This window comes from Parus major, chromosome 4 (assembly GCF_001522545.3).
Source record: "Parus major isolate Abel chromosome 4, Parus_major1.1, whole genome shotgun sequence".
Taxonomy (NCBI): domain Eukaryota; kingdom Metazoa; phylum Chordata; class Aves; order Passeriformes; family Paridae; genus Parus; species Parus major.
The window spans coordinates 2,293,787-2,307,553 of record NC_031771.1 but is presented as its reverse complement, the minus strand read 5'-3'; the positions used below and the strand labels follow the sequence as shown (position 1 = coordinate 2,307,553).

General features: G+C 46.2%; 2 protein-coding genes across 12 annotated transcripts in view; one reads left to right on the top strand and one right to left on the bottom strand.

Annotated features, from left to right (window-relative positions):
• SHROOM3 (shroom family member 3) overlaps nucleotides 1–10,181 on the bottom strand; it is a 113,727-nt gene extending 103,546 nt beyond the window's left edge. For 3 of the 4 annotated variants that reach the window (XM_015623691.3, XM_015623692.3, XM_015623693.3), the window contains exon 1: nucleotides 6,616–7,306. In XM_015623691.3, the coding sequence (XP_015479177.1) occupies nucleotides 6,616–6,780 (165 nt within the window). In that variant the 5' untranslated portion in view covers nucleotides 6,781–7,306. Of the gene's footprint in view, nucleotides 1–6,615; nucleotides 7,307–10,045 lie in introns of those variants that run through there. The other variant, XM_015623694.3, reaches the window with a different exon arrangement.
• A 2,813-nt stretch (nucleotides 10,182–12,994) lies between these two features.
• Nucleotides 12,995–13,767, top strand: part of LOC107202778 — a 14,756-nt gene continuing 13,983 nt past the window's right edge. For 2 of the 8 annotated variants that reach the window (XR_004496883.1, XR_004496885.1), the window contains exon 1: nucleotides 12,995–13,212. Coding sequence is in view for 2 of the 8 variants with exons in the window: in XM_015623724.2 (XP_015479210.1) it covers nucleotides 13,315–13,529 (215 nt within the window). In the remaining 6 variants the exon portion in view is untranslated. The other 6 variants (XM_015623724.2, XM_015623723.2, XR_004496884.1 and 3 more) reach the window with 4 other exon arrangements.

Here is a 13,767-nt window from a genome sequence, read left to right as displayed (position 1 = left end):
CCTCTCAGGTGTAGTCAGATGGTACTGATGGGTACCAACATCTTTCAGGGTTTCCTGGCAGTGCCCTGCATGCTCTCTCTGCTGCCACTGGATCGGGATCCACTCAAGGATCTGATCAATCACACAAGTGAGTTACAGAAATTTCCTGCCTTAGCAGTCTGTGTGCAAAGGTCTCTGGACATTGTTCCTTTGAGTACCAGTGTTTGTTGGAAAGCAAATTACAGTTCACCTCCTTTTCACTTTCAAAGATCCCTCCCAGTTCTAACTAGTTCAGAGAATATCCTGAGCTGGAAGGGACCCATAAGGATCATCAAATCCAACTCCTGGCTCTGCAAAAAACCACTCTAGGAATCCCACCATGTGTCTGAGAGCATCTTCCAAGCACTCCTTGTGCTCTGGCAGGCTTGGGGTCCATGACCACTGCCCTGTTCAGTGCCTGACCACCCTCTGGGGGTGGATCTTTTCCTAATATTCAGCCAAACATCTCCTGACACAGCTCCAGCTGTTCCCTGGGATCCTGTCACTGGCTGAATACTTCCCGTGCAATAGACCTATGCTGGATTCATGCTTCACGATTTTGAGCTTCCTCAAAAGTTCCTGAAGGTAAACACCAATGAGCTTTGAGATCAGATTAGCTCAGCTCCAGCTCTATTATCAGTGATGGGTTTTCTTCCTCTGCCTTGGGCTCCCAAGTACTGTGGGAAAGGTTGAAAGTAGTGGACCCTTTCACAAGCAAACATCTACTGTGTACAAACACTGAGTTAGAGTGCATTCCCTCGGTCTCATTTTAGGATCAGTTTTTAAACCTCAGCTCTGGCTGTATCTGCTACAGCCAAGGGAACAAGGATATGTGGCATTTTTCTGTCTAATCTTTCATGTAAGCTAGAGCCAGGGCAGGATTTATGAAGGCTTCATTTCTTGACCTCGAGGATTACATGTTACGTTTAATCACATGGGATTTCTCTCTGTTCTGAGAAGAAAATATTTCTTCTCTTATTACTTTTCTGTGACTTTGAATGACATGACACCCCGTAACTCCTGTGGCAGCAGTGAGGGGTGGAGACCTAATCTTTCAGAGCAGCTGTCTCTGGGGATTTAGGCCAAAACTTGCCAACTTGGGCTGAGCCCTGCTAAGGAGGAAACTCTAAAGCATGACTGGTCAACGGGACACCAACACCTGGCAGTCACCGTCCTCAGCCTTTCCCAGCACAGAGAAATCCTTTTTACATTGTTTCCTTCCCACAGGCACACTCATAACAGAGTCGTCCGTGCCCCTCGGGATCCACAGCTTGGGACAAGCAAGGTATTCCCTGCTCCCTGGGATGGATCACAGCACAGCTGGCACTGTTCTCAGCAGTCTGAAAGCTGCCCCTGACCCTGCTGGAGCAGCAGTAGTGCCCACCAGGCCCTGCTCACGTCAGGCACTGGGTTTGCCTGCGGTTGCTAATTCAGCGCTGTGGAAGTGAACAGAAGTCTTTTTGTGCTGGAGAATGCTCGGCAGCCTAATGGAGGGGCTGACAATAGAAGCCTTTTCATGCAGCAGCTCCCTGGCTTTAAGAAAAGGTAGGGATCCCGTCCCTTGTGCTGGCATTAGCAGTCTTTGGAGAGGCCCTAGAGAGAAACCAGGAAGAGTGGTGAGGAACTGCCTCCTGCTTCCTCGCACAGTTACAGCAGCAGTTGCCAGCCTGCAGCATTCCGAGTTCCTCGGTGTCTGGGAGCAGACATCTGCCCTGTGCACTGCCTGCCACAAGAGTCAGATGATTTTGCACCATGAACCCCTCACCATCACCAGCACACTTGAAGAATATTGCAAGATAAAGGGTGAGAAGGGGTGGGATTTTTTAAAACACTAACACAGGCGCCAAGCAGCAAGGAGAAAAATAAAATCCACACAGACAGGAACAAGGGGGGAAATGTTCAAAGAAAAAATTAAAATAGTTTTTTTAAAAAAATCACAGAAGATGCTATCATGCCTCTGGCTTAGTTTCATGTCCTAATGCCCAGGCCAACAGGTCTCTCATGACTCTGCCAGCTTCAGAGCAGCCTCCCTAACGTGAGGATGGGTTTTGTGCCTGCAGCCCTACAAAAAGGGTAACAGTTCCTAAACTGCCGCTTGTCACACCCAGGGATACAGGGAACAGATGTAAAGAAGCTTTGCCTGTCAGTGCCTAAGATCGTTTTGTTTTGTTTATGGGGGCTCTGGGCATTAGCACAGGCAGGGGAGCCTTGTGAAGGCAGCCAGGTCCAGCTCCTGCAAGCACTGACTGATGTTCATTGCATCAGAGTTTGGATCAGGCTCCAGACAAGGTTAAAACACCCTACAAGAATTCCAGATTATTTCTCAGGCTCTGTCCCAAACTATTCCCATTATTATTAAACTTTCATTGCTTCCTACATCCCTGCTGAGAGGTAAACCTCAGAGTTTGTGTCATGCTTTTGGCATGAGGTCCCTGCCCTTTTGAGTGAAGGGAACCCATGAACTCCAGCACAGCATGTGAAAAGTGCTCCCAACACAGCCAGGATCCGAGGGAGAATGCTTTGGATGCTTTAATTCCTAGGCAAGAGAAACAACTCCTTTGTTAGAATCGTCAACACGGAGCTCAAAATAAAAGGGCATTGCAGAGGCCTACAACAGCCAGAACTGTTCCAAAGGTTTGTGTAGCAAGGAGAAACACCACAGAATACCTCTCCTGGCTCCAAAATGGCTGAGACTGATTAACATTAATTACCTTAGGTTAAAAATTCTTAGAGAAAATTGAGATGGAATGAAACCTTCTGTTACCAGTTTACTGCCTGTAACAGTCAGGGCTTTCATTTTTGCATTTTTGATCTTGCAGCTAAGAGTGAGCCAAAAAAGTAATTTGGAAATAGAAATCTGGGTTTACTTCTGGGTATTATCACGATTTTGAGGCCACAGAATATTGGATTCTAATTAAACACTTGGTATCACCAGCAATCACTTTGGCATTTGTCACTGAAGTTCTATTTCCAGATGAAGAAACCACTTGTTTAATGAAATTTCCACCGCAAGCAAATATCCCCAAATCAGGCCAAAATGACAGGGTTCTAAATTACTAAACAGGTAAAATAAGAAATAGAAATTCAACTGTAAGACCAAAGGTCTGGAAACAGAGGAGTGGAGGTCACTTCAGGGAATCTGACTTTTACTCATTTTGAAGGCTTACTGACACACTGAGGACAGTGAGTTACTTTTTAAGCACAAATGTGTTTAAACTTTGAAAGCAAAACAAACAACTGTCCTGTTTTTTTCTATAAAAAGGGAAGTAATTAAAAACTTGAGAACTTTCTTGCCAAAGGACTATTTGACAACATGTCACTGACTACATGTTTTATACCACAGAATCAATATAAAAGGGAAAATCCACTGTGTTAACTTGCCTTTTCTTGGGCACTGTCCCACTGCTATCCAGAGACAATTCTGCTGCTCCTTTAGGTACTGGGTTTTGGATATTTCCTTGAGGTGCAGCAGAAAACTCACTACCTTTTACCATCCTTCCTTTCCTTTCCTGCTGCTACAACAAAAACAGATGCTGGGAGGATTCCACAAAGCTTTATTCTGAGGCTTCTCTCAGGGAAAAACGTGAGTCAGATGTAGCAAATTTATAGTCTTCTCCCACTTCCAGCAAAATAAATGATGAATAGACCTGCCTGGAGGGCTTGGAATCAGCTGCCATTAATCTGTTTCAGTGTAAGGGCTGTCAGAAATCAGAGCAGCATTAGCATAAAGAATCTGTGTTGCACCATGTGCTGAGCAGCGTGGCTGAGTCAGCAAAGCCTCACTACTGTTTTTAACTGGAAGTTTGCCCATCTGTGCCCATGTGTGCACTCAGCCACCTCCCTCCTTCCCAATCAGCCTGTCCTGCTGCACAGAGAGCAGCAACAGGTCTGCACAGCAACTAACTTGTTCTTATTTGGTAGGCAATAATTAAAAAAATACACTAAAAACATACCAAAGCTCTGGTAGGTGGGTCTCTAAGCAGGACTTTCTACCACTTGAGAATAAAGGCCTGCTTTTTGCACTTTACACTCCCAACTGTTGTTCCCCTCACTTTTGGGTAAATTCTTGGCATCTTACAGGTAGAGAAATGTGTCTTTCCCAAGGGCTGCCCAGGGCTGTGAGAATCGCTTTTTGTGCACGTGGGCCTTTTGTAAATTCACTCCTCTTGGTTTTGAATTTCCATTACAGCCTTTGGTCCGAAGCTGAGACGCCTTAGTTCCTGGGGGCTATAAAGTGCTGCTGCATCCACACAGATCTGTTATCTCTCTACTACTCCATAACAATATATCAGTGTTACTTAGTTTTAAGTCATGTTGCAAGCTGTCACAGGCACCAGCTTAGATATTTGCTGAGAAGTCCACTTTTATTTACTCTAAGGCCATTTAACACCACTCTGTCAGTGCAAACAGACAGGTAAGCAGATATAATTATTTGCCAAGAGAACAGGGAGCCAAAGCAGAAAATCAAACTTCTTAATTACAAAAAATCGGCAATTAAAACCTGACATCCACATTTTTTGGTATTTATATGTAGTATTATTTAGAACCGTTGTTGGATCACTCCCAGTGCCTGCATCTTTAATGGTCCCTTTCAACCTAAAACTTCCTATGATTCTCCAAGCACTCTTGTACACAATTAAACCTGTAACATAATTCATCATTTCCCCGCAGTTCCTCATTACTTCACAGTACACTCAGGCGAGGAATACTGAATTACCTAAATGACTAATATGCAATTAATTCTGAAGAGCACATAGTGAATTGAAGCAGCAGAGGAATTTCTCAGTTGAAACTGGAAACCAGGAAACGGGAGCTGCCTGAATTCCAGAAAGCAGAGCTTTCACATGCAGCCATTCTCCTGCTCTGCATCACCCATGCATGAGCAGAACACTGAAATGCTGACACTGATAGCGCAAACCAAGCAGGGACTACAAGGAGAAAAAAGGGAAAACCCAAGGGAAAATAAAACCCAGCACATTTTTGTGGTGTTGTTTCAGGAAAGGCAGGCACAAGTCATACAGCTCCCAGTGGCACTATGCACACTCCAGGCGTGTTTGACATTAAGGGGCCTGGTTGTTGTGGAAACCAAATCCCATAGATTAATTAATGTTCAGCAGCCAGAGCCATCTCCCATCCTCTCTGTCTCCCTGCCCCCAATTAAAAAAAAAAAAAAAAAAGGGGGAAAAAGAAAAAAGGGAAAGAAAGGGGGAGTGTGATTTTTACATCACAGAAGAATGTCAGAGCAAAAAGAAACTCTTTCCTCACGACTGCAGAAAACTGCCAGGAACAGTGAACAGCCTGTGTCAGTCCCAAGTGTTTATAAAAGAAAAATTATAACACCATTAAGTGAGGCTACTTTTGCTGTCTGTGCCTATGCCCAACTGCTTCCAAGAAGGTCCTGCAAGAAAGATGATGGTGTGAAATTTCTAAAACCCCTTTATGATGAAAGGACTTCAGTGGGAGCCCCCATTTTTTTAACTTTCAACACATAAATGTAATAATCACAACTAATTTACTTTAGTGACTGATAGCCTTCATGTGAACGTGTTTGCACAGGGAGCTGCAGCGGGATTTGAAAACGCAGAGGATTTGAACAACACTGATTCTCAGTATCAGCATTTTGTTTTATCTGCTGCTGGTTCTGATCCATCACATTCCCCACATACATCCCGGTTTGCAGGAGGGATGCAGACTGGATCGAAGTCCCTCCGTGCACTGGTAGCTCAAGAGACACACCATAAGCACGGAATGCACCAGATTGATGAGACAGGACAAACATGGCTAGGACCCATTAGATGTGAAATTTCAGAATTACCTATACCCTGTTTTCAGAACGGTTTTAAGGCCATAGGTCAAACGTATTTCAGATATCCAAGGATTTAGGGTGATGCTTTTGAAAATCCATGGTCTTCAGCAGCTGCATCTTGAGGTAGCTGGGTAACAGACCAGTTCTGATGAGAACAAGGAATTCCTTCTCCCATTTTTTTCCCCCTCAAAATATCCTTGTGAGCTATGCTACTAGCTGCCTGTTGAGGCAATCATTAAATAATAAACATCTTGGAGGCACACCACACTTAACAGACATTTAGAAAGTAGGGTGAGCAAACCACTAGCACTTACCAAACAGGTACAAGTATGTACTGCACTGTTTCACACACACACTCCTAATTAGCCAACATTCCACCTCTCAGTGTGACTGAAAGCACTCAACTCTGTTTTACCTCAGGAGTGGTGGGGATGGCTTACTGACCATGATCAGCTATGCCACGACTTTGTGACACAAGATCACCTCATGAGAGTCCCCTACTCCCTCCCATTCACACCAGTGAAAAAAATACAGCCAATTTCAGCCAGCCACGATACTTCCTGTGGGAGCAAACCTGCACTTGGAAAGTTAAACAATGCCGAGAGCTCTCCTGTGTTTCTGACACGCAGCTCCTGAGCAAACCTGCTGACTCGAACAGGTGCTCAGCACTGAAAACCCAAGTCAAACACAACCTTACTTAGAACATTTCAGTGTTACTTCTACAGCTCTCGCCCTCCGAGTCGGGGTCCACTCCCACCTTGCTGGCATGGCATGGAAAAAGAGAAAAGTACCTTTGAGATGATTAATGGCTCTCCGTGCTCCAGCCCGCCCTTCAGCGTGAATCCCCATGGAGCACCTCCGTGCAGCAGCGCCTCCAGGTAGATGTATCTTCCCTTGTGGGTGATGCTGCACTCTGAAGGGGATATGCCGCTGTTAATGTTGTCTAACATCCTCATCTGTCCTAATCACATACTCAGGCAAACACAAAACCCATTCAGGCATTCACACAGCGACCGGCTTGGAAATCAAAGTCCCCAAGGAGCCCGGCAGAAGACATCCCTGAATATGAGAAACAAGAAGAGCTTGAGGTGGAAAGTTCTGCTTCAGAGCCGGAGTCCAAGGTGATGGGTTAAAAACAGCACCATCAACATTTCACCACGCTGCTTCTCCCGTCAGGATTTTAGTTTCAGCACCGAGCTCTCCCCATTCCCAACTACTCTGAGCAGGAGAGCTTGGTAAAGATTTCTCTTCCTGCCTTCAGCAGACCAAAACCGTGCTTTTAAAGATGGGGGCAAAACAAGGGAAAAAAAAAAAAATAGAAAAAAGGAAAAGTTTATGGATTTAAAAGCCCCTGGCCAGTAAATTGCCAAAATCCAAGCGAATGCTTCATTTGTGATTGATTATCAGTCTTTTCTTCCTTTCTGCATGCGATTTACCATTACAATGGCCTTTTTGCCTCAGCCCACTGCACTAAAAGAATGGAAGCGTCTTCTCCCTCTCAGCTCTCAGTCACTCTGTTCGCTTACTTCACAATTTTCTGACTTGTCAAAAAAAAAAAAAAAAAAAAAAGACTGGGGGAGGAGGAGAGAGCAAGTCCATTCCTAAAACCCTTTAGAGGGGTTTAAAATGTGAAATAACTCCGTACTTATTGGATTAAAGAATGAAAAAAAAAAAAAAAGAAAAAGCTATTGGAAAAACTGGAGAAGCAGGTGAAATGAATCCTCTGGGAAAAACATTAAGGCGATAGCCGAACTCTTTTCATTCTCGGTGCTCTCCCCGATGAGCTGCCAGAGCGGCAGCAGCTACTGCTGCTCTGAGGGAGGGTGAGGAAGTGAGGGGGGAGAGAGAGAGAGAGATGGATTAAGGCAAGTAAGGCAGTGCTGCCCAATTGTGCACATCAAGCACGCAATTATAAAATGCAGTGTGCAAAAGCTGGGGCTCTCCCTTTTATTATGCCCCCGGAAACCACCATCTTTCTATTGTCCCTGCCAAGGAATTGTAACAATCCAAACTGCCAGTTGCTGAAAACACAATGGACCTGTTCCAAATCAGCTCAGTGGAGCACTGCTAATAATTCTGCTCTCATAAAGCGCTTTTCCTCTGCATGGAGCCTACCAGCTTCCCTGGACATAATTCTTTTCCCCATTTACACTGGCAGGAAAGGCCAATGCTTTCCCAATAAATGGAATAAGAAATAACACCAAAACCCCTGGATACTTTTAGTAATGTAAGCAGCTGCCTACTGTAGAACATGTGGATGTGGGTGCATCTGCTCTTCCACATGTGCATGCAGACTTAGGGATTTGGCTCATCACTTAACATATATCACAGCAAGTGTCACTGAAGGTGTGCAAAACCTTTCCTGATTTTTAATTGGATCTCCCAAAGGGACAACAGAGAGAGGAGACCAGAGCCCCCTGCCCTTCCTGAGGAAACACACAGTAGTGTCTTTGCCTCTAAGGCACCCTCAGCTTTTGATCTCACCATGCATGGGTTGTGGATTATTTCTCCTTTGGGTTTTTTGCAAGCTATCAGAGCCTTGGGTTAACAAAACATTAATGAGTGGTGGGGGAAAAGCTTTGGAGCTCCAAAGCCAGGAATCCTTGCATTTGTCCATGCCATCCCCATTCCCATTCCATTCCCTTCGAGATGGTACAGGTTCCCAGAACCTTCTATTTGCCCCGCGTGTCCCAGGTCTCATTCCCAACAGGCATGGAGACAAACACAGAAAAGAGGCCCCTTGCTTTATTTTTCATGGTAGATGATTCCTCAATCCTTGCTCATACTAAGCTTTGCCCCCTCAGCTTCCCTCCCAGGGGCTGAGTTTTCATTAGCCTCACATCCTGGCCAGGCTCACAGACTGCTATTATCCGGAATTCACCCTTCAGCCCGATTTCTCAAACCAGATTTCTGAGGTTTTACACTCCTAATATTTCAGTGTGAAAACCCTCACTCCAAGGCACCACAAAGAACAATTCATTTCCGTGCCCTGCACAGCCCTTCCCGGGCCAGGGGAAGGCTCTGGGAGCTCTCCTGGGGCCGTGTCTCCTCCCCTGCAGAGCCAGCAGCACTCGGTGAGGCTGTGCAGGAACACACCAGCCTGTGAACAGGCACTGCTCTGCCTTACATCCATTCCCCACACAGAACATCTGTCACCGCACCTGCCTGCGGACACCAGGTTTCCAGCGAGACCTCTATTTCCTACGGGGCCTGCTGCATCTGATGAGTAAAAGTTATCAACACATTTCTGAGAGACAGTTTTACTTCTCCTCCAGCACCATGGTTCGTTTCAAGTGCTGAATCCAACATCATTTTTGCCAAAAAAGGCCATCAGATTTGTCACCAGCGCGAGCACAGAATTTTCTCCTCTTACCCCCTCCAGATTTGCTGTTTTTTCATCCTGTTCACCCAGCTCTAAAAAGGTCACATCCAGGCACTTCCATGTATCAGGGACTCACAACCAGCTAAGGAAAAAGGGTCGATCAATCACCCAAAATGGGCTCTGCTGAATACTGTGCTACTTCCTCAGCAGGCTCTTATTCCACACAGGAGTTCCTCTCAGCCCAGAGCTAAGATGCTCTTTGATGGGATGCAACCAAAAGATACCTGGGCTCAGAAAAGTGCTTTCCACACAGAACAATATCTTTGAGGTTTTGCACAGTTTCGGTGTAAGGGGAAATAAATTTGGAACAGTCATGTCAGAACCCTTTCCCTCATCGAGCACTACACTGCCACAGCAGGAAAAATTAACACTGATTTCACTTTTCAGAGGTCCCAATCAAACCCTGTATTTATCATCAATCAAGGCAGCTGGCAACTACCCTGTCTTTTCCTAAATTCCTTCAAATACTCCAAGTTTCTTTTGCAAATGAAGTTCATCAGAGCAACAGTGCCCCCGTCTGCTGAAACCAGAAATTGTCACAGTTTAAGCTGACCAATTTACATGCCAACATTTCCTTGGTTAACAGGCGTTTACTATGCTTTTTCCTTTCAAAAATGAAGCAGGATGTGTGCTGAGTGTTCAGAGTGCCTGATATAATCAAAGATGGGAAATTCAGCTCATTTTGTACACACTTGTTACTGCCCTTTTGGCAGGAGAACTGAACACTAGGCTTAGTTTAAATCTACCTGCTGCTTAGTTCTACCCTGTAAGCTCAGAGGAAGCAGATTGACAATTTGCCTCTAAAGAGAAGTTTTGTGAAATAATGTGGGCCCTCCTACCTTTCACAGGGACACAACGGGTGACTTGCTGATGGCCATACAGGAGGCATGAAAAGGCTGAAAAAGAAGCGCCCCTTTTCCCTTGGTCCCCGGTTTTATCACTGAAGAACTTCTCTTTTCCTTCCAGACAGGGCTCTGTGTAAGCTGAGGAGCGTCAGGAATTTCAAATAATGGACATCCTTCAGGCACCAGTGGGCCCAGCTTCTTCCTCTCCCCAGGAGTCCTGAAGCCATTCACCTAAATCTGCAGTGGGATAGAACAAAACACAAGTGTCAAAAGACACAGCTCTCCTGGATCACCCCAGGAGCCCTTCAGGAAGGAATCATTCCTTCTTGGGGTAGCAATTCCCCTGGAAGTTTATTATATAAAAAAATCAGGAAGAAATACATCAGAAATATGGCTTTCCTGTACTTACCTCCAATCACCTGGGGCTGACTGTAACATCTCCTTGGCTCTGGAAAATGTCACTCTGGCATCTAAAAGAAGAAATAACAGGAGGGAAAGCACGTTGAGGCTCTGCATGGTATCAAAGGGATTGCAATCATCAGCCAATGTTCAAATGGTGTTTCCAGAGGAAAAATTCCTAGGGCTACACAGGCAACCTCCACTCAGATTCCCAGTTGGATTTGAGTTCATCTTCCTTCCAAACCACAGAATATCCTCATTTGTCTGGATAGGCCCGAGATAAAAATGTGAAAAATCAGAGAGAGAAAGGGAAAAACAGAGATCTGAGAGCGAGAAAGGAAAGAATAAAGCTGAGAAAGAGAAGTAACCTGTGAAATCAATGAATCCACATCCTTCTGGTGTTGGAAAAGGCACTTGTCTTTGAAGTCTGAAAAGGAAAGAATTTTCCCTGGAGAACAGGAAAGACATTCTCCATTTAATACTGCCTCTGGCACAGAACCGCCGTGGGTCGCTCAGTTCCTCACAGCAAACTGAAAAGCAACAAGCCAAGGTGGGGAATGGATCCATCCCTCTAAGGAGAGCACAAATGCTGTCACAACTTAAGGATGTGAATCTGGGGCATTTGAACTCAGAACTGTAGGTTTTGCCTCTGCATCTGAATTTTCATCTCTCTGATGTCACCACTCTGCTGAAAACAGAGTCCAAACCAGGATCCAGGAATCAAACCAGAGTCCTCACAGTGCAACATCACAACCCTGCAACTTTCCCACCCCAAGTAAGATGGTGACTGAACAATTCAAGCCATTGTTAGAACCTTTAACCAACCCTGAAGTGGCTGGTGGCAATGGCCCAGGTATTGGAGTAGTCTCTGCTGGCACAAATCGCTCAGATACCTTCCCTCTGAAGCTCTAGCTCCTCTGCACAGCTCCCTGTCCTCTCTGTGGGAGGAATGGATTGTTTTAAACACAAGCAGTTTATATTTGCATCTTGATACCTCTGCAGAGGTATTCCGAAATAGGAGGAAAGTTACACAGCAATTTGATCCTAAGAGAGTTATTGTGTTTCAGGAATGACAGGGGTTGCTGGGAGCTCCAGACCCAGATTCCCAGGAAACAAGGGATAAAAAAAGGCACCTGCAGTCACGACAGGTGGTGTTCTGCAAAAAAAAAAAAAAAAAAAAAAAAAGCACCTTGCCAGGATCCCGATGGGGAAAATATATCAAGTTTCCCGCTGAAGCCAGGCTTTGAATGACACTTGTGGGAGAAATCAAACCCTGGACATGGCGTTTATTGGCTCTCCCTCGTACACATGATCGGCTCCTGAGGGAGAGGCTGGTTCCCAAGGCTACCGAGTCAGGCGGAGGGGCTGGAGTGGGGAGCAGGTGGCTCGCAGCAGGGCTTGGGAAGTTAGTTGGATTGCCAGCCCGCAGCGGGGAAAAGCCAGGAGCGAAGTGGGGAGTGATGAGTGCCCCCCTTCTTTCCCAGCCCCACAGTGAGGAGCCAAACCTCAGTGCCCTCTCCAAAATCCCAGAGAAACCAAGCCCAGAATTGCCTGCCATAGGTGGGTGCTGGCCCCCTCCCAGGTGAGATTTCATGCCTTATTAACATCTGCGACTGTTAGAGGATTAAAATCTCGCTTGAGAATATCATAGAGCTTCAGGATATTGTAGGGTATTGTGTTTGCCTGAACACTCATTTGCCTCTTATCCCTGTGGATAAGAAAAATCATTTTGCTGCTGCCTTTTCTGGGTGGTGCAATAAAAATCTTTTTCCTCGAGCTGTTTTCCACGTGGGATTGCAGTGCAGCAAAGAGAACGGAGACTGGAGGTCTGTTTTCAGCTGGTTAATTCTTACTTTTCTCTAGTAGTCCACATAAAACCACTTTTCCCCTTTTGTCTGTCTTTCAGCACTAAGCGGATGGTTTTTTCTCTTGTAAATGAAAATGATGTGGTACCCTTGAGGAAGGGTTATGTGTGTTTTCATCTTAGTCAGATATTTAAATAAATCAACGTACCTGTCTTGTCTCTGGAGTTTTCTCAGACTTCATCTCTCAACCTGAGGATTTTGTTTTGTGCCCAGTACATACACCTGTTCCTGGAAACTTGTATCAAGGTGATCTTTTAAATAACCTGAAAGGATGGACGGCCTACTCCGACCTCTGTGTTCTTTCCTGAAATCGAGATCCAAAATGCCACAGTCAAACATGTAATTTCTTTTGACGTGAAATAATCTCCTCTTGATTCTACAGCCTATCCCTCACTTTGAAAATACCACGGAAAACAGAAACGTTTCCTCTCTGACAAGATTGGTGTAAAAATAAAACTATTCCAGTTTTTATTACTGAACTGGATTTAGGGAAGGCTGCCTTTGGATCTTTTGCTTTTGACCCTGTGGGCTTTTCTTTGGTGGGAGAAAATCCCCTCACCCGACTTCTGCCTTCAGTCAGCTCACGGTCACCTCTCCAAAACGTGCCACCTTACTGGCCAAATAACATATGACAAATGATCTAGACCCTTCCTTACGCCCGTGAAATGATTTTTTTACCTCCAGCCTCAAGCACGGCATCGCTAAACCACTTGGGCCCCCCGGCCACAAAATGGCGCCCATGCCGTGAGGGGGCAGCGGCCATGTTGGGGCTGAGGGGCTCGACGCCTCAAATCCCGATGGAGTCAGCGGGTCTTGCAGGAGCAGCAGGCGGCTCGGAATGGCTCCTTCTCGCGGGGGAGCAGCCGAGAGGAGCTTGGCGGCTCTCCCCAGGGCTTGGTAGGTGGGCAGCAGCGCCCTGCGGAGCTGGGAGCGCGGTGTCATGGAGCGCTGAGGGGAGGGAGCTGCGCGGGCTCCGTCCCCTCACGGCGCGCGGCGGGAATGGCGGGAGAGCAACGGGACCCGTCCCGCCTGAGGGGAGGCGGCTCCAGTGCCCGCCATAGAAAGACTGAGGGGGTTTCCCCCTTTGCTCGCCTTTCTGGCCCCTCAGAGTTGGGCTCTGGGACGAAGGGCTCCGCTTCTCTGCCTAGTATGCCCACAAGAAGCACAGGGAAGTGTCAGGCAGAGGGGGTTGTTGAAGGTGTTAAATCAGGCAGGTACGGCAAATGCTGCTGGAGCTGCCTCTGGGCTTGCGGTGTGCTCACAAGGGCTCCCGAGGCCGAGTCACACAGGAAAATCCTCATAAACTGAACAAATAACCCGTCAATACCATCTGATTTCAAAAGTGCAACCGAGTAACAGATTTTTCTTCTTTCCTCCTCCTTTTCGTGTCTCTTTCCTCCTCCTTTTCGTGTCTCTTTCCTCCTCCTTTCTGTGTCTCTTTCCTCCTCCTTT